The sequence below is a fragment of the Engystomops pustulosus genome, chromosome 2 (genome assembly GCF_040894005.1).
Source record: "Engystomops pustulosus chromosome 2, aEngPut4.maternal, whole genome shotgun sequence".
NCBI lineage: Eukaryota > Metazoa > Chordata > Amphibia > Anura > Leptodactylidae > Engystomops > Engystomops pustulosus.
Genome location: NC_092412.1, coordinates 12,852,393 through 12,870,306, shown reverse-complemented (window position 1 = coordinate 12,870,306; position 17,914 = coordinate 12,852,393). Strand labels below are relative to the sequence as shown.

At 55.9% G+C, this 17,914-nt stretch overlaps 10 protein-coding genes across 13 annotated transcripts in view; 2 read left to right on the top strand and 8 right to left on the bottom strand.

Annotated features, from left to right (window-relative positions):
• The window catches only part of LOC140119790 (uncharacterized), an 822,703-nt gene that overhangs the window by 699,480 nt on the left and 105,309 nt on the right, over nucleotides 1-17,914 (bottom strand). The gene's annotated exons all lie outside the window — the stretch shown is intronic.
• LOC140119947 (histone H2B type 1-O) lies at nucleotides 286-1,084 on the top strand. The gene has a single exon (XM_072139383.1). The coding sequence runs from the start codon at nucleotides 306-308 to the stop codon at nucleotides 684-686; it is 381 nt and encodes a 126-aa protein (XP_071995484.1). The 5' UTR covers nucleotides 286-305; the 3' UTR covers nucleotides 687-1,084.
• LOC140116907 (histone H4) lies at nucleotides 1,695-2,006 on the bottom strand. Its single transcript, XM_072133337.1, has one exon. The coding sequence runs from the start codon at nucleotides 2,004-2,006 to the stop codon at nucleotides 1,695-1,697; it is 312 nt and encodes a 103-aa protein (XP_071989438.1).
• LOC140116906 (histone H3) lies at nucleotides 2,884-3,294 on the bottom strand. Its single transcript, XM_072133336.1, has one exon. The coding sequence runs from the start codon at nucleotides 3,292-3,294 to the stop codon at nucleotides 2,884-2,886; it is 411 nt and encodes a 136-aa protein (XP_071989437.1).
• Nucleotides 3,941-4,612, bottom strand: LOC140119883 (histone H1A-like). The gene has a single exon (XM_072139315.1). It carries the CDS (start codon nucleotides 4,610-4,612, stop codon nucleotides 3,941-3,943), a length of 672 nt encoding a protein of 223 aa, XP_071995416.1.
• On the bottom strand, nucleotides 10,231-12,140 carry LOC140119916 (histone H2A type 1-like). Its single transcript, XM_072139352.1, has one exon. It carries the CDS (start codon nucleotides 12,138-12,140, stop codon nucleotides 11,748-11,750), a length of 393 nt encoding a protein of 130 aa, XP_071995453.1. The 3' UTR covers nucleotides 10,231-11,747.
• LOC140119935 (histone H2B type 1-O) lies at nucleotides 12,431-13,230 on the top strand. Its single transcript, XM_072139372.1, has one exon. It carries the CDS (start codon nucleotides 12,452-12,454, stop codon nucleotides 12,830-12,832), a length of 381 nt encoding a protein of 126 aa, XP_071995473.1. The 5' UTR covers nucleotides 12,431-12,451; the 3' UTR covers nucleotides 12,833-13,230.
• On the bottom strand, nucleotides 13,841-14,152 carry LOC140116905 (histone H4). Its single transcript, XM_072133335.1, has one exon. It carries the CDS (start codon nucleotides 14,150-14,152, stop codon nucleotides 13,841-13,843), a length of 312 nt encoding a protein of 103 aa, XP_071989436.1.
• On the bottom strand, nucleotides 14,972-15,507 carry LOC140119908 (histone H3). The gene has a single exon (XM_072139343.1). It carries the CDS (start codon nucleotides 15,438-15,440, stop codon nucleotides 15,030-15,032), a length of 411 nt encoding a protein of 136 aa, XP_071995444.1. The 5' UTR covers nucleotides 15,441-15,507; the 3' UTR covers nucleotides 14,972-15,029.
• Nucleotides 16,087-16,758, bottom strand: LOC140119879 (histone H1A-like). The gene has a single exon (XM_072139309.1). The coding sequence runs from the start codon at nucleotides 16,756-16,758 to the stop codon at nucleotides 16,087-16,089; it is 672 nt and encodes a 223-aa protein (XP_071995410.1).

Here is a 17,914-nt window from a genome sequence, read left to right as displayed (position 1 = left end):
AGAGATTCAGTACGACTGATGCCGCTCAGCCGCCTCCTGCCGCCTCTTATACCTTCCCGCCTGCTCCTCACTCTCTGTCATTGGCCGGATTGAAATCCTACCAATAGAGGCGCGGCTCATAGACTCACCAACCAGCATTAGGAGGCGTGGTTCAGCAGTGAACACACAGAGCACATGACTCGTTCCTCCAATAGCAGGGCGAGCAGCCGGCGTCGCTCATTTACATAGCCCGGCTATAAATACCGCGGCGCGGGGAGGTGCGGGACATTGTTCTCCGTGTCTCGGATAATAGTAACCGCCGCATCATGCCTGATCCCGCCAAGTCCGCCCCAGCGCCCAAGAAGGGCTCCAAGAAAGCCGTCACCAAGGCCCAGAAGAAGGACGGCAAGAAGCGCAAGAGGTCCAGGAAGGAGAGTTACGCCATCTACGTCTACAAGGTGCTCAAGCAGGTGCACCCCGACACCGGCATCTCCTCCAAGGCCATGGGCATCATGAACTCCTTCGTCAACGACATCTTCGAGCGCATCGCCGGGGAAGCCTCCCGCCTGGCTCACTACAACAAGCGCTCCACCATCACCTCCCGGGAGATCCAGACCGCCGTCCGCCTGCTGCTGCCCGGAGAGCTGGCCAAGCACGCCGTGTCCGAGGGCACCAAGGCCGTCACCAAGTACACCAGCGCCAAGTAAGCGCCTGCCTGCCTACCCGGCACCTCAAACACCCCAAAGGCTCTTCTAAGAGCCACCCACCCTCTCCACAACAGAGCTCACCCTTCTATCTCACTCCATGTGACCGTCACTCCTGCTCACCCCATCCCGGGTACATTCCGGGGGCCGGTGATACAGGGACATACGGGGCGGAATGTTCTAACTTTCCCCGAGTGCAATCATGTACACAGCGCCATAGTGATGACACCTAAGTGAATCTAAGCGACATTACATGGTTATTGGGACAAACATGAAGGATAAATAGCCGTGAAGGGGGGGCCTTAATGACAGGCAGGCGCGCGCCCGCTCGTCAGTGTTTGACTGACGACTTTAATTATTAGAGTAGATGCGGAGCCCTGTACAGGAAGCCACGAGTGACTGTGTGTCAGACGCTTCTTGCGGCCGTGCCCTATAACGCGTGACAAGGCTTACAACTCCGCAGATGCCCGGGCAGTGCATAGACACTCAATGTTGTGGCAGTCGCATCGCCATCGCGCTGCAACTCACAGGCTTCAGAAGCCATGGGCGGCAGCGCGGCGGGAAGATTGTGCAGCGCGGCTCCGTTGTGCGGGGGAGGGGAAATTGAGCGTGAAATTTAAATGCGACTCTGGCGCGCACAGCCACACCCGCGATATCTCCATCAGCCGCGCTCCAGCCCCCTCCTCCTCCGATCGGTGAGATGTTGTGCAGCAGCCGCGGCTTGTATGTATGTGACACTGCCCGGGCCCTTCTCTAATTAGCGTCCAGAATCCGCACTGCACCGGCTCGAGCCCCATCACCGGGGAGCACGACGATAAGTTATGTTCCTGTAGCGCCATCACTTTCCGCAGCGCCTTTTAAGTCACAGGAGACAACTGGAGGGAAAGTGATGAGTGACAGTACAGACAGTGGTATGAAACAAGCATCAGAGTGCGAGCTCTTCTCTAGGAGGAGGTGGGTGGCTCTGAAAAGAGCCTTTGGGTGTGAGATGGAGCCGGGTGGGTACGAGTCTTAACCTCCGAAGCCGTAGAGAGTGCGGCCCTGGCGCTTGAGCGCGTACACCACGTCCATGGCGGTGACGGTCTTCCTCTTGGCGTGCTCGGTGTAGGTGACAGCGTCGCGGATGACGTTCTCCAGGAACACCTTGAGGACGCCGCGGGTCTCCTCGTAGATGAGGCCGGAGATACGCTTGACGCCTCCTCTGCGAGCCAGGCGGCGGATGGCAGGCTTGGTGATTCCCTGGATGTTATCACGCAGCACCTTCCTGTGCCTCTTGGCGCCTCCTTTTCCGAGCCCCTTTCCTCCTTTGCCGCGTCCAGACATGTTCTTTGTTGTGTGTGAGACAACGAATGTGGACGGGGCTGCCGAGGTCTCCTTTATATACACAATGAGAGGACCAGATAGAGGACTACTGGTGATGACGAAGGGGCGTGTCCTTGGTCTCTCCTCCCCCTTACCACCTATTGGCTGAATAGTGAACGTGTTATAATTTTGAATTCCCCGCTCTTTCTACAATCCCTGCTTCATCGATGTGTGCAGGGCGGCCCCCAGCACAAAGACTCCCGGCCTCATGAGGGCGGCGGGCAATCCGAGGGGTGCAGTTCTAGCTGTACATAGAGATGATCTATAGAAAGGGCAGATCTAGATGTAAGTGGAGATGAAATATAGAAAGAGCAGATGTAGCTAGGACTGGAGTAGCCGAGGAGCGCAGCAGTGGCTGTAACTGAGGAGGCAGGGAACCCATAGAGCTCGCACTGTGACCAGAGGGGCAGAGCGGGGAGCGCAGCTGCGGGTGTGACCAGGGAGGCAGAACGGGGAGCTCGGCAGTGACTAGTTATTATATGTGAGGTTTAGGGTCTGTGCTGCGGCAGAACACGTTCTATACCGTTGTTATTAATTGTATAGCGCCATCATATTCCGTTGCGCTTTACAAACCGTAGGGGAAACAAGCCATTACATTAGCGAGATATATGTTATTGTGACGTCATGTCAGGAACGACGGGATTCAGAGATTCCTGTCACGGGGGGAGGGGACACCGCTGACAGCACTAGCAGCCGCGGCGTCTCCCTGCAGATGGGCATGAGGCCTGGGAGCGGCCACAGGGTACACTTGAGGTTATTGAGCTCGTCCTGTAGAGGATGTGGGTGGCTCTGAAAAGAGCCTTTGTGTTGTGTGGGACGGTACCCGCCCGGGGAGGACTTAGGCCCTCTCGCCGCGGATCCTGCGGGCCAGCTGGATGTCTTTGGGCATGATGGTGACTCTCTTGGCGTGGATGGCGCACAGGTTAGTGTCCTCGAAGAGGCCGACCAGATAGGCCTCGCTGGCCTCCTGCAGCGCCATGACGGCAGAGCTCTGGAAGCGCAGGTCGGTCTTGAAGTCCTGAGCGATCTCTCTGACCAGGCGCTGGAAGGGCAGCTTCCTGATGAGCAGCTCGGTGGACTTCTGGTAACGGCGGATCTCGCGGAGAGCCACGGTGCCGGGGCGGTAGCGGTGAGGCTTCTTGACTCCGCCGGTGGCGGGCGCGCTCTTCCTGGCGGCCTTGGTAGCCAGCTGCTTGCGGGGCGCTTTGCCTCCGGTGGACTTGCGGGCGGTCTGCTTGGTTCTGGCCATGGTTCTCTCTCACACACAGATAGCGGTGATATGTGGAAACGGGAACTGAGCGCAATATTTATGCTCCCGCACTCGTCCTCATTGGCTCAGGGATAGCCCGCCCCATCGATTCCATTGGCTTGTTTATAAGCCCGCCGAAACACAGGGAAAGACAGCGAGCAGCCATTGGCTAACAGCGGCCGATCGACGTAACTTCCGCTGATAACGTCCCCTCCTGCGTGGAAGTGTCAACCGCTGCCCCAATCACTGCAGAGCCCGGTGCCGCTCCTGTACCCCCCAGCACCCGTCCTCCTGTCATTGCTCCTGGCCCCCCCGCCTGTAATGAATGAGGAGGACGCGCGGGCACATAGATCCCCATCACCTCCCGCTCTCTACTCTGCGGCCCCGTCCCCCCTGTAGACGCTGTAAGCCCTCGTCCCCTCCCTGGATGCTCTGTCCCCCCATAGTGAGCGGACGACTCATGTGGAAGTCCGGCCACGTCCCCGGGAGTGTGACGCTGGTGGCGGCGGGGGGCTGGAGGGGTATGACCCGGCGGCTTATACTGTGCGGCGGGCTGTGGGTAAGAGCTCTGTCGGGGAGGAGGTGGTGGCTCTGAGAAGAGCCTTTGTGGGGGGGTTTATATGGAAGGGCACAGGGCGGCTCCCGCTTACTTCTTGGCCGCGGGCTTCTTGGCTTTAGTAGCGGCCTTCTTCTTAGCCGGGCTCTTGGCGGCAGCAGCTTTGGGCTTGGACGCCTTCTTAGCCGGGCTCTTGGTGACTTTCTTGGGCTTCGGGGCGGCCTTAGGCTTCTTGGCCGCTTTCTTGGGGCTCTTGGCCGCCGCTGCTGCAGGCTTCTTGGCCTTTTTGGGGCTCTTGGCGGCGCTGGGAGCCTTCTTGGGCTTCTTAGGAGACTTGGGCGCTTTCTTGGCGCTGGCGGCGGCCGGCTTCTTGGGCTTGGCCGCTGCGGGCTTCTTCTTGGCCGCCTTGTCCTTGGTGTCGAGCTGCTTCTTGTTGAGCTTGAAGGAGCCGGAGGCGCCGCTGCCTTTGACCTGGAGCAGGGTGCCCTTGGTGACCTGCGACTTGATGGCCAGCTTGAGGCGGCTGTTATTCTTGTCGACGTCGTAGCCGCCGGCAGCCAGGGCCTTCTTGAGGGCGGCCAGGGACACCCCGCTGCGCTCCTTGGAGGCGGACACGGCTTTGATGATGAGCTCGGAGACGCTGGGGCCGGAGGGCTTCTTGGCGCTCTTCTTGGCGGCAGCGGCCTTCTTGGGCTGCTTCTTGGCCTTGGCGGCCGGTTCGGCGGCAGGGGGAGCTGCGGCGGCGGGCGCGGTTTCTGCCATCTTCAGATATGAAGGGACTCGCACACAAAACTCTGCTGACAGTTCGTGAATCGCGAGCAGCGCGCTCTCCCGCCTCTTATATCTACAACGGCGGCGCTCTGATTGGCTGCCGAGTGGCATCGTCCTCCGCCCCTATTGGCTGACACTGAGCGCCGCTGCCGACTCCCTCCATCCGGGCCTGAGGGAAGCTCCGCTCTGCCCGTGTGCTTCCCTGCCCGGGAGAGCAGCCCCTTAGCGGACACCAGCGGACAGGCCCGCGCGCTCCCCCCCTGACTCCCCACTCCCCGACAACCTCTTTGACCGTGTGCAGCCGTCACTGGCGGAGGCGCGGGGCGGGAGCCGGCAGGGGGGCCCCGGGATCTCCGCCATGGTCCTCCCGATCCGCGCATCGCCGTGATTGTGCGGAGATAGCACTGGCGCGGGAGCTGCCGGCTTCTCCTCCCCGCACTTGTCACCGTCACTGGGATCTTCCCCACAGGATCTGCCGCGCACAAGTCTGATTGTCCCATCCGGGGAAGAGCTGGGGCTGCCGAGAGCGCGGGAGGGTAACACACAGGCGGCCCCGGCCTCCCCGTCCTGCCCTGTCCCTGGATAGGACATCCCGAGGAGCTGTCACCGGCCCCGGCCCCGTCCACAGGGACATCCAAGGAGGCCGCAGCCACAATGTATCATCATCCAGTGCCCCCTACATCTACACTATCATCATCCAGTGCCCCCTACGCCAATAATATCATCATCCAGTGCCCCATGCATCATCCCTATCACCATCCAGTGCCCCTTACAACAATACTATCACCATCCAGTGCCCCCTCCATCATCACTATCATCATCCAGTTCCCCCTGCATCATCGCTATCATCATCATCATCCAGTGCCCCCTGCATCATCACTATCATCATCCAGTTCCCCTTACATCATCACTATCATCATCCAGTTCCCCTTACATCATCACTATCATCATCCAGTTCCCCTTACATCATCACTATCATCATCCAGTTCCCCTTACATCATCACTATCATCATCCAGTTCCCCTTACATCATCACTATCATCATCCAGTGCCCCCTACATCATCACTATCATCATCCAGTGCCCCCTGCATCATCACTATCATCATCCAGTGCCCCCTGCATCATCACTATCATCATCCAGTTCCCCTTACATCATCACTATCATCATCCAGTTCCCCTTACATCATCACTATCATCATCCAGTTCCCCTTACATCATCACTATCATCATCCAGTGCCCCCTGCATCATCACTATCATCATCCAGTTCCCCTTACATCATCACTATCATCATCCAGTGCCCCCTACATCATCACTATCATCATCCAGTGCCCCCTGCATCATCGCTATCATCATCATCATCCAGTGCCCCCTGCATCATCACTATCATCATCCAGTTCCCCTGCATCATCACTATCATCATCCAGTGCCCCCTGCATCATCACTATCATCATCCAGTTCCCCTTACATCATCACTATCATCATCCAGTTCCCCTTACATCATCACTATCATCATCCAGTGCCCCCTACATCATCACTATCATCATCCAGTGCCCCCTGCATCATCACTATCATCATCCAGTGCCCCCTGCATCATCACTATCATCATCCAGTTCCCCTTACATCATCACTATCATCATCCAGTTCCCCTTACATCATCACTATCATCATCCAGTTCCCCTTACATCATCACTATCATCATCCAGTGCCCCCTACATCATCACTATCATCATCCAGTGCCCCCTGCAATAACAGTATCATCATCCATTGCCCCCTGCACCAATACTATCATCATCCAGTGCCCCCTACATCAACACTATATTCATCCCTTGACCTCTGCAACAACACTATCATCATCTAGTGCCCCCTGTAATAACAATACAGTCATCCAGGACCCCCTACTGCAATGATGCCCCTTCAATAACTGTAGAATCGCCCAGTGTCCCCTACAATAACACTTCAAATATTGTGTGTGTGTGTGTGTGTTGTGTGTGTCGTGTGATGTGAGAGGTATTATAATAATAATAACAATTCTTTATTTATATAGCGCACACAGATTACGCAGCGCTGCACAAAGCATATCAAATTTTGGTCCCTGTCCCCAAGGGGCTCACAATCTAAACAACCTACCAGTATGTTTTGGAGTGTGGGGGGAAAGCCACGCAAACACAGAGAGAACATACAAACTCTTTGCAGATGTTGACCTGGGTGGGACTTGAACCCAGGACTCCAGTGCTGCAAGGCAGAAGTGCTACCCACTCAGCCACCATGCTGCTGTATGATATGTATATATTAACAGTCCGGTTGGCTGTGGTGTGAGGAGTAAGGCTCACGGGTGGACCGCTTCATCCTTACATCAACGTTATGGCTGGACCCTCTCTCCCACTGCCATAAATAACAGTATATTTGCAATATGTGGCAGCACAGTGCATTTCGTTATCCAGGTGGAGGCACAGTGTAGAGATCTTCTTCAAGGAGCCAATGTGACGTCTGGGGAAAAATTCTTCAGCAATAAGTCATGGAGGGGAAAGGTCACCACGGACCATGTTCTGAACCCAGAGGAGAAGACAAGTCACCTATGAAGTCCAACATTCTGCTTCTATCCGTGACAAATCAGTACTGCAGTCACAGACTAGCCGCCTAGATTGTGATACAACTCTGCTTATTTAGTGTAGTGTCAGTGAGCCAAGTCTACGGTCCTGACCTAGTGTGGAAACCCCGAGGTGGGGTTGACAAGTTGAGATAGAAAGTCTAGTTCGAGATGGAGTTCACTGTGAGGAAGACGCTGTGCTCCCGGGGGCTGCTTCCAGCAGGCGGAAGGCACTTTCAAGTTGGGCTTCTGTCTGACCTGTGACAATTTTGTTACTTTTACACATTAATACCCCCTTCTGCAAACGTCGTCGTCGACGGCGGCGGCAAAAGTAGGTGGGAAGTGAACTGGTCCATTGCACCCCCTGTGATGGGGAGGGTCAGTCAGGTTGTTGTTTTTTAGTTTGTTTGTTTTTTCTTGTCTCAGATAAAGTAAGGGTGATGGTACACAGTCCGTAAAATCTCCTATGAAGGAGATTGGAGGAGTCCATTTCTCCTTTCTCTGGGAGTGAGTTGAATGTGGTGGTGCTCCCGATCTGCGCCTGGCTGTGAATGTGCGGAGATGAAACTACTCGGGGAGCCGCCAGCCTCTCCTCCCCCGCCCCACCGGATCTGTGGCTGGGCGGTGGTCACTGTAATCCGTTATTAGGAATGTCGTCAGCATTTTGTAATCGTCGTGTTGGTGCTGACGCTTCCCAACCTGAGTCTGATTGGTGGACTTGGAACAGTTTTGCTCTCGCCTATAGCTTTTGATGTCAGTGGGCCTCATTTATCATAACGATCAGCAATCTAAGGGTGAGCTCTTACATTTGTTGTTGCAGCTACCGTGGAACACTGTGACTATTGTCTAATTTGAGGAACGGTGACTATAGGCCAGTGTTGGCGAACCTATGGCACGGGGCCCTCTTTGTGGGCACCCAGGCCACATGTCCCCAGCACTGAGTTCACCAGACATGACTTAAAGAATTCACCTGCAGGCACAGGCAATGTACCAGTTAGGGCCAGCAATATTTGGACAGTGACACAAGTTTTGTTGTTTTTAGCTGTTTACAAAACCATGTTCAGAAATACAATTCTATATATAATATGGGCTGAAAGTGCACACTCCCAGCTGCAATATGCGAGTTTCCACATCCAAATGGGAGAAAGGGTTTAGGAATCCTAGCTCTGTAATGCATAGCCTCCTCTTTGTCAAGGGACCAAAAGTAATTGGACAATGGACTCTAAGGGCTGCAATTAACTCTGAAGGCGTCTCCCCCGTTAACCTGTAATCAATGAAGTAGTTAAAGGGTCTGGGGTTGATTCCAGGTGGTTGGTTTTGCATTTGGAAGGCTGTTGCTGTGACCAGACAACATGCGGTCAAAGGAACTCTCAATTGAGGTGAAGCAGAACATCCTGAGGCGGGAAAAAAAGAAATAATCCATCAGAGAGATAGCAGACATGCTTGGAGCAGCAAACTCAACAGTCGGGTACATTCTGAGAAAAAAAGGAATTGGCTGGTGAGCTTGGGCCTGAGCGTCCACGGATGACAACAGTGGTGGATGATGGCCGCATACTTTCTCTGGTGAAGAAGAACCCGTTCACAACATCAACTGAAGTCCAGAACACTCTCAGTGAAGTCCAGAACACTCTCAGTGAAGTCCAGAACACTCTCAGTGAAGTCCAGAACACTCTCAGTGAAGTCCAGAACACTCTCAGTGAAGTAGCGGTATCTGTTTCTAAGTCAACAATAAAGAGAAGACTCCATGAAAGTAAATACAAAGGGTTCACATCTAGATACAAACCATTCATCAATTCCAAAAATAGACAGGCCAGAGTTAAATTTGCCGAAAAACACCTCAAGGAGCCAACTCAGTTCTGGAAAAGTATTCTATGGACAGATGAGACAAAGATCGACCTGTACCAGAATGATGGGAAGAAAAAAGTTTGGAGAAGAAAGGGAACGGCACATGATCCAAGGCACACCACATCCTCTGTAAAACCTGGTGGAGGCAACGTGATGGCGTGGGCATGCGTGGCTTTCAATGGCACTGGGTCACTTGTGTTTATTGATGACATAACAGCAGACAAGAGTAGCCGGATGAATTCTGAAGTGTACCGGGATATACTTTCAGCCCAGATTCAGCCAAATGCTGCAAAGTTGATCGGACGGCGCTTCATAGTACAGATGGACAATGACCCCAAGCATACAGCCAAAGCTACCCAGGAGTTCATGAGTGCAAAAAAATGGAACATTCCGCAATGGCCAAGTCAATCACCAGATCTTAACCCAATTGAGCATGCATTTCACCGGCTCAAATCCAGACTTAAGACGGAAAGACCCACAAACAAGCAAGACCTGAAGGCTGCGGCTGTAAAGGCCTGGCAAAGCATTAAGGAGGAGGAAACCCAGCGTTTGGTGATGTCCATGGGTTCCAGACTGAAGGCAGTGATTGCCTCCGAAGGATTCGCAACAAAATATTGAAAATAAAAATATTTTGTTTGGGTTATGTTTATTTGTCCAATTACTTTTGAGCTCCTAAAATGTGGAGTGTTTGTAAAGAAATGTGTACAATTCCTACATTTTCTATCAGATATTTTTGTTCAACCCTTCAAATTAAACGTTACAATCTGCACTTGAATTCTGTTGTAGAGGTTTCATTTCAAATCCCATGTGGTGGCATGCGGAGCCCAACTCGCCAAAATTGTGTCACTGTCCAAATATTTCTGGCCCTAACTGGTAGCTGCCTCTCTCAAAGTTTTATTTCAAAGCAACACATCCTCGGCTTCTTCGGACTGTAGTAAGAGTAAGATTGAGAAGGTACGGGCAGGTGCCGTTTATTGATGATGGTCTTCTTCTATTGGATTTGTGGTAGAACAGAGAGTTACTGCTTAAATTGCTGTGTTGGCACTTTGCAATAAATATGTGCGTGTTTGTTGTCATTTGGGCACTCGGTCTCGAAAAGGTTTGCCATCACTGCTATAGGCCAGTGATGGCGAACTTTTTAGCGGCCGAGTGCCCAAACTGCAACTCAAACCCCACTTATCTATCGTGAGGTGCCATCCAAAAATTAAAGCAGTAACTTATTGCTCCCTGTTCTTCATCAACTTTCAATCATATTGGCCTCCTGAGGACAGCAACACAGTAGAAAAAGCTGGAAAATTGTCATCATTTCAGCTTCTTTCCCGTGTCCCTCTGTACACAGAGAATAGTGGGGCCAGTAGGAGGTCCTCCAAAGAGAATTCGGCCCCGTCTACTCATTCTCCCTCTTCCTACTGTCCCTAGTAACGAAGTAAGTATCAAAATATGACTGAAAGCAGCATCTTTTAAGTTGCTTGGAACTGCAGGAAGATCCTTGTGTGCTGGGGCGATGGCCCAAGTGCCCACAGAAAGGGCACTGAGCGCCGCCTCTGGCACCCATGCCATAGGTTCGCCACCACTGCTATAGGCTATTGCAGCGTCGCTGTGACTTGCCTACTGTGGCGGCCGATGTGACTATATTGGCTAATGTGGGACACTGAGATTATTATGGCTACTGAGGGGGCGCTGTGCTTAATTTGGCTGACGGGCGGGACAGGCTTTTGGCTATTTTGTCTAATGTGGTAGAACGGATACCATTTTGGCTACAGTTGGGTCACTGACTACAGTATGACAATCTTGGCTACTCTGGGGTCACTGTGACCATAGGCTACTTGGGGGCAATATGGCTGCCGCGAGGTCAGGTGTTGTGACTATTTTTGGCTACGGTAGGATCTGGCACTGTAGTTATATTGGCCAATGTGGTAGCATCGTGAATCTTTTGAGTCCTCCTGTGAGGCAGGTGCTGGACTATATTTGCTAACGTGACTTTGCTTTTGTGGGGAAGGCACTGTGACCCGGGGCAATGGAAGCCGTGACCAACCTCCCAGCGCACTGTTTAGCCTGGCCAGACTCCTTTCCCCGTTCACTGCTAAATTGCTACCAAGACCGGGAGGCTGTCAATATAAGTAGTCGCCCCTCCTAGATCCCCCTCTCCTCCTAACTTCCAGGAAAGGCGCCACCTGGTGGACAATCCTGCAGGTCTAAGTTCTCCAGCAACTGAATTTCCCGCTCGTTCTCCCCTTGTGACGTCAGCGGCAGCCGGCTCTCCGGCAGCTTCACTGTACACACAGAGCCGTTAGTCTCCACGTAAGAAGCGGGCAGCAGCCGCAGCTCTGTCCCTGCCAGGAGCCCGAGTGTCCTCCATGCCTGCCCGCCCCATAGAGATGCCGTGCCCGTCCGGGAGAACGCAGCGACCTCCGATGACGGAGAGGCGGGGGTGCAGCCTGCAGGGCGAGCGGTCACATCCCCGGTGTATGTAGCCTGTAGCTACTAGTGACAGCGGCAGCAGAGGGATAGAGGCGGGGAGCGCAGACACATAGCGGTGCAGAGGAGAGTACAGGATCAGTACAGTATAGAGAGAGTGTGTGATGTACCGGGGAGACACCCGGGGCTGCCGCTCTGTCAGGAGGAGGTGGGTGGCTCTTAGAAGAGCCTTTGTGTGTAGTGGGGATCGGGTGCTGGAGCAGCGGCGGCGGCGCTCACTTGCTCTTGGCGGGCTTGCTGCTCTCGGTCTTCTTGGGCAGCAGCACGGCCTGGATGTTGGGCAGGACGCCTCCCTGGGCGATGGTGACTCCTCCCAGCAGCTTGTTGAGCTCCTCGTCGTTGCGCACGGCCAGCTGCAGGTGGCGGGGGATGATGCGGGTCTTCTTGTTGTCCCGGGCGGCGTTGCCGGCCAGCTCGAGGATCTCAGCGGTGAGGTACTCGAGCACGGCGGCCAGGTAGACGGGAGCGCCGGCCCCGACTCTCTCGGCGTAGTTGCCCTTGCGGAGGAGCCTGTGCACACGACCGACGGGGAACTGCAGGCCGGCCCGGGATGAGCGGGTCTTGGCCTTAGCGCGGACCTTTCCTCCTTGTTTGCCACGTCCAGACATGATGCTAGAGATTCAGTACGACTGATGCCGCTCAGCCGCCTCCTGCCGCCTCTTATACCTTCCCGCCTGCTCCTCACTCTCTGTCATTGGCCGGATTGAAATCCTACCAATAGAGGCGCGGCTCATAGACTCACCAACCAGCATTAGGAGGCGTGGTTCAGCAGTGAACACACAGAGCACATGACTCGTTCCTCCAATAGCAGGGCGAGCAGCCGGCGTCGCTCATTTACATAGCCCGGCTATAAATACCGCGGCGCGGGGAGGTGCGGGACATTGTTCTCCGTGTCTCGGATAATAGTAACCGCCGCATCATGCCTGATCCCGCCAAGTCCGCCCCAGCGCCCAAGAAGGGCTCCAAGAAAGCCGTCACCAAGGCCCAGAAGAAGGACGGCAAGAAGCGCAAGAGGTCCAGGAAGGAGAGTTACGCCATCTACGTCTACAAGGTGCTCAAGCAGGTGCACCCCGACACCGGCATCTCCTCCAAGGCCATGGGCATCATGAACTCCTTCGTCAACGACATCTTCGAGCGCATCGCAGGGGAAGCCTCCCGCCTGGCTCACTACAACAAGCGCTCCACCATCACCTCCCGGGAGATCCAGACCGCCGTCCGCCTGCTGCTGCCCGGAGAGCTGGCCAAGCACGCCGTGTCCGAGGGCACCAAGGCCGTCACCAAGTACACCAGCGCCAAGTAAGCGCCTGCCTGCCTACCCGGCACCTCAAACACCCCAAAGGCTCTTCTAAGAGCCACCCACCCTCTCCACAACAGAGCTCACCCTTCTATCTCACTCCATGTGACCGTCACTCCTGCTCACCCCATCCCGGGTACATTCCGGGGGCCGGTGATACAGGGACATACGGGGCGGAATGTTCTAACTTTCCCCGAGTGCAATCATGTACACAGCGCCATAGTGATGACACCTAAGTGAATCTAAGCGACATTACATGGTTATTGGGACAAACATGAAGGATAAATAGCCGTGAAGGGGGGGCCTTAATGACAGGCAGGCGCGCGCCCGCTCGTCAGTGTTTGACTGACGACTTTAATTATTAGAGTAGATGCGGAGCCCTGTACAGGAAGCCACGAGTGACTGTGTGTCAGACGCTTCTTGCGGCCGTGCCCTATAACGCGTGACAAGGCTTACAACTCCGCAGATGCCCGGGCAGTGCATAGACACTCAATGTTGTGGCAGTCGCATCGCCATCGCGCTGCAACTCACAGGCTTCAGAAGCCATGGGCGGCAGCGCGGCGGGAAGATTGTGCAGCGCGGCTCCGTTGTGCGGGGGAGGGGAAATTGAGCGTGAAATTTAAATGCGACTCTGGCGCGCACAGCCACACCCGCGATATCTCCATCAGCCGCGCTCCAGCCCCCTCCTCCTCCGATCGGTGAGATGTTGTGCAGCAGCCGCGGCTTGTATGTATGTGACACTGCCCGGGCCCTTCTCTAATTAGCGTCCAGAATCCGCACTGCACCGGCTCGAGCCCCATCACCGGGGAGCACGACGATAAGTTATGTTCCTGTAGCGCCATCACTTTCCGCAGCGCCTTTTAAGTCACAGGAGACAACTGGAGGGAAAGTGATGAGTGACAGTACAGACAGTGGTATGAAACAAGCATCAGAGTGCGAGCTCTTCTCTAGGAGGAGGTGGGTGGCTCTGAAAAGAGCCTTTGGGTGTGAGATGGAGCCGGGTGGGTACGAGTCTTAACCTCCGAAGCCGTAGAGAGTGCGGCCCTGGCGCTTGAGCGCGTACACCACGTCCATGGCGGTGACGGTCTTCCTCTTGGCGTGCTCGGTGTAGGTGACAGCGTCGCGGATGACGTTCTCCAGGAACACCTTGAGGACGCCGCGGGTCTCCTCGTAGATGAGGCCGGAGATACGCTTGACGCCTCCTCTGCGAGCCAGGCGGCGGATGGCAGGCTTGGTGATTCCCTGGATGTTATCACGCAGCACCTTCCTGTGCCTCTTGGCGCCTCCTTTTCCGAGCCCCTTTCCTCCTTTGCCGCGTCCAGACATGTTCTTTGTTGTGTGTGAGACAACGAATGTGGACGGGGCTGCCGAGGTCTCCTTTATATACACAATGAGAGGACCAGATAGAGGACTACTGGTGATGACGAAGGGGCGTGTCCTTGGTCTCTCCTCCCCCTTACCACCTATTGGCTGAATAGTGAACGTGTTATAATTTTGAATTCCCCGCTCTTTCTACAATCCCTGCTTCATCGATGTGTGCAGGGCGGCCCCCAGCACAAAGACTCCCGGCCTCATGAGGGCGGCGGGCAATCCGAGGGGTGCAGTTCTAGCTGTACATAGAGATGATCTATAGAAAGGGCAGATCTAGATGTAAGTGGAGATGAAATATAGAAAGAGCAGATGTAGCTAGGACTGGAGTAGCCGAGGAGCGCAGCAGTGGCTGTAACTGAGGAGGCAGGGAACCCATAGAGCTCGCACTGTGACCAGAGGGGCAGAGCGGGGAGCGCAGCTGCGGGTGTGACCAGGGAGGCAGAACGGGGAGCTCGGCAGTGACTAGTTATTATATGTGAGGTTTAGGGTCTGTGCTGCGGCAGAACACGTTCTATACCGTTGTTATTAATTGTATAGCGCCATCATATTCCGTTGCGCTTTACAAACCGTAGGGGAAACAAGCCATTACATTAGCGAGATATATGTTATTGTGACGTCATGTCAGGAACGACGGGATTCAGAGATTCCTGTCACGGGGGGAGGGGACACCGCTGACAGCACTAGCAGCCGCGGCGTCTCCCTGCAGATGGGCATGAGGCCTGGGAGCGGCCACAGGGTACACTTGAGGTTATTGAGCTCGTCCTGTAGAGGATGTGGGTGGCTCTGAAAAGAGCCTTTGTGTTGTGTGGGACGGTACCCGCCCGGGGAGGACTTAGGCCCTCTCGCCGCGGATCCTGCGGGCCAGCTGGATGTCTTTGGGCATGATGGTGACTCTCTTGGCGTGGATGGCGCACAGGTTAGTGTCCTCGAAGAGGCCGACCAGATAGGCCTCGCTGGCCTCCTGCAGCGCCATGACGGCAGAGCTCTGGAAGCGCAGGTCGGTCTTGAAGTCCTGAGCGATCTCTCTGACCAGGCGCTGGAAGGGCAGCTTCCTGATGAGCAGCTCGGTGGACTTCTGGTAACGGCGGATCTCGCGGAGAGCCACGGTGCCGGGGCGGTAGCGGTGAGGCTTCTTGACTCCGCCGGTGGCGGGCGCGCTCTTCCTGGCGGCCTTGGTAGCCAGCTGCTTGCGGGGCGCTTTGCCTCCGGTGGACTTGCGGGCGGTCTGCTTGGTTCTGGCCATGGTTCTCTCTCACACACAGATAGCGGTGATATGTGGAAACGGGAACTGAGCGCAATATTTATGCTCCCGCACTCGTCCTCATTGGCTCAGGGATAGCCCGCCCCATCGATTCCATTGGCTTGTTTATAAGCCCGCCGAAACACAGGGAAAGACAGCGAGCAGCCATTGGCTAACAGCGGCCGATCGACGTAACTTCCGCTGATAACGTCCCCTCCTGCGTGGAAGTGTCAACCGCTGCCCCAATCACTGCAGAGCCCGGTGCCGCTCCTGTACCCCCCAGCACCCGTCCTCCTGTCATTGCTCCTGGCCCCCCCGCCTGTAATGAATGAGGAGGACGCGCGGGCACATAGATCCCCATCACCTCCCGCTCTCTACTCTGCGGCCCCGTCCCCCCTGTAGACGCTGTAAGCCCTCGTCCCCTCCCTGGATGCTCTGTCCCCCCATAGTGAGCGGACGACTCATGTGGAAGTCCGGCCACGTCCCCGGGAGTGTGACGCTGGTGGCGGCGGGGGGCTGGAGGGGTATGACCCGGCGGCTTATACTGTGCGGCGGGCTGTGGGTAAGAGCTCTGTCGGGGAGGAGGTGGTGGCTCTGAGAAGAGCCTTTGTGGGGGGGTTTATATGGAAGGGCACAGGGCGGCTCCCGCTTACTTCTTGGCCGCGGGCTTCTTGGCTTTAGTAGCGGCCTTCTTCTTAGCCGGGCTCTTGGCGGCAGCAGCTTTGGGCTTGGACGCCTTCTTAGCCGGGCTCTTGGTGACTTTCTTGGGCTTCGGGGCGGCCTTAGGCTTCTTGGCCGCTTTCTTGGGGCTCTTGGCCGCCGCTGCTGCAGGCTTCTTGGCCTTTTTGGGGCTCTTGGCGGCGCTGGGAGCCTTCTTGGGCTTCTTAGGAGACTTGGGCGCTTTCTTGGCGCTGGCGGCGGCCGGCTTCTTGGGCTTGGCCGCTGCGGGCTTCTTCTTGGCCGCCTTGTCCTTGGTGTCGAGCTGCTTCTTGTTGAGCTTGAAGGAGCCGGAGGCGCCGCTGCCTTTGACCTGGAGCAGGGTGCCCTTGGTGACCTGCGACTTGATGGCCAGCTTGAGGCGGCTGTTATTCTTGTCGACGTCGTAGCCGCCGGCAGCCAGGGCCTTCTTGAGGGCGGCCAGGGACACCCCGCTGCGCTCCTTGGAGGCGGACACGGCTTTGATGATGAGCTCGGAGACGCTGGGGCCGGAGGGCTTCTTGGCGCTCTTCTTGGCGGCAGCGGCCTTCTTGGGCTGCTTCTTGGCCTTGGCGGCCGGTTCGGCGGCAGGGGGAGCTGCGGCGGCGGGCGCGGTTTCTGCCATCTTCAGATATGAAGGGACTCGCACACAAAACTCTGCTGACAGTTCGTGAATCGCGAGCAGCGCGCTCTCCCGCCTCTTATATCTACAACGGCGGCGCTCTGATTGGCTGCCGAGTGGCATCGTCCTCCGCCCCTATTGGCTGACACTGAGCGCCGCTGCCGACTCCCTCCATCCGGGCCTGAGGGAAGCTCCGCTCTGCCCGTGTGCTTCCCTGCCCGGGAGAGCAGCCCCTTAGCGGACACCAGCGGACAGGCCCGCGCGCTCCCCCCCTGACTCCCCACTCCCCGACAACCTCTTTGACCGTGTGCAGCCGTCACTGGCGGAGGCGCGGGGCGGGAGCCGGCAGGGGGGCCCCGGGATCTCCGCCATGGTCCTCCCGATCCGCGCATCGCCGTGATTGTGCGGAGATAGCACTGGCGCGGGAGCTGCCGGCTTCTCCTCCCCGCACTTGTCACCGTCACTGGGATCTTCCCCACAGGATCTGCCGCGCACAAGTCTGATTGTCCCATCCGGGGAAGAGCTGGGGCTGCCGAGAGCGCGGGAGGGTAACACACAGGCGGCCCCGGCCTCCCCGTCCTGCCCTGTCCCTGGATAGGACATCCCGAGGAGCTGTCACCGGCCCCGGCCCCGTCCACAGGGACATCCAAGGAGGCCGCAGCCACAATGTATCATCATCCAGTGCCCCCTACATCTACACTATCATCATCCAGTGCCCCCTACGCCAATAATATCATCATCCAGTGCCCCATGCATCATCCCTATCACCATCCAGTGCCCCTTACAACAATACTATCACCATCCAGTGCCCCCTCCATCATCACTATCATCATCCAGTTCCCCCTGCATCATCGCTATCATCATCATCATCCAGTGCCCCCTGCATCATCACTATCATCATCCAGTTCCCCTGCATCATCACTATCATCATCCAGTGCCCCCTGCATCATCACTATCATCATCCAGTTCCCCTTACATCATCACTATCATCATCCAGTTCCCCTTACATCATCACTATCATCATCCAGTTCCCCTTACATCATCACTATCATCATCCAGTGCCCCCTACATCATCACTATCATCATCCAGTGCCCCCTGCATCATCACTATCATCATCCAGTGCCCCCTGCATCATCACTATCATCATCCAGTTCCCCT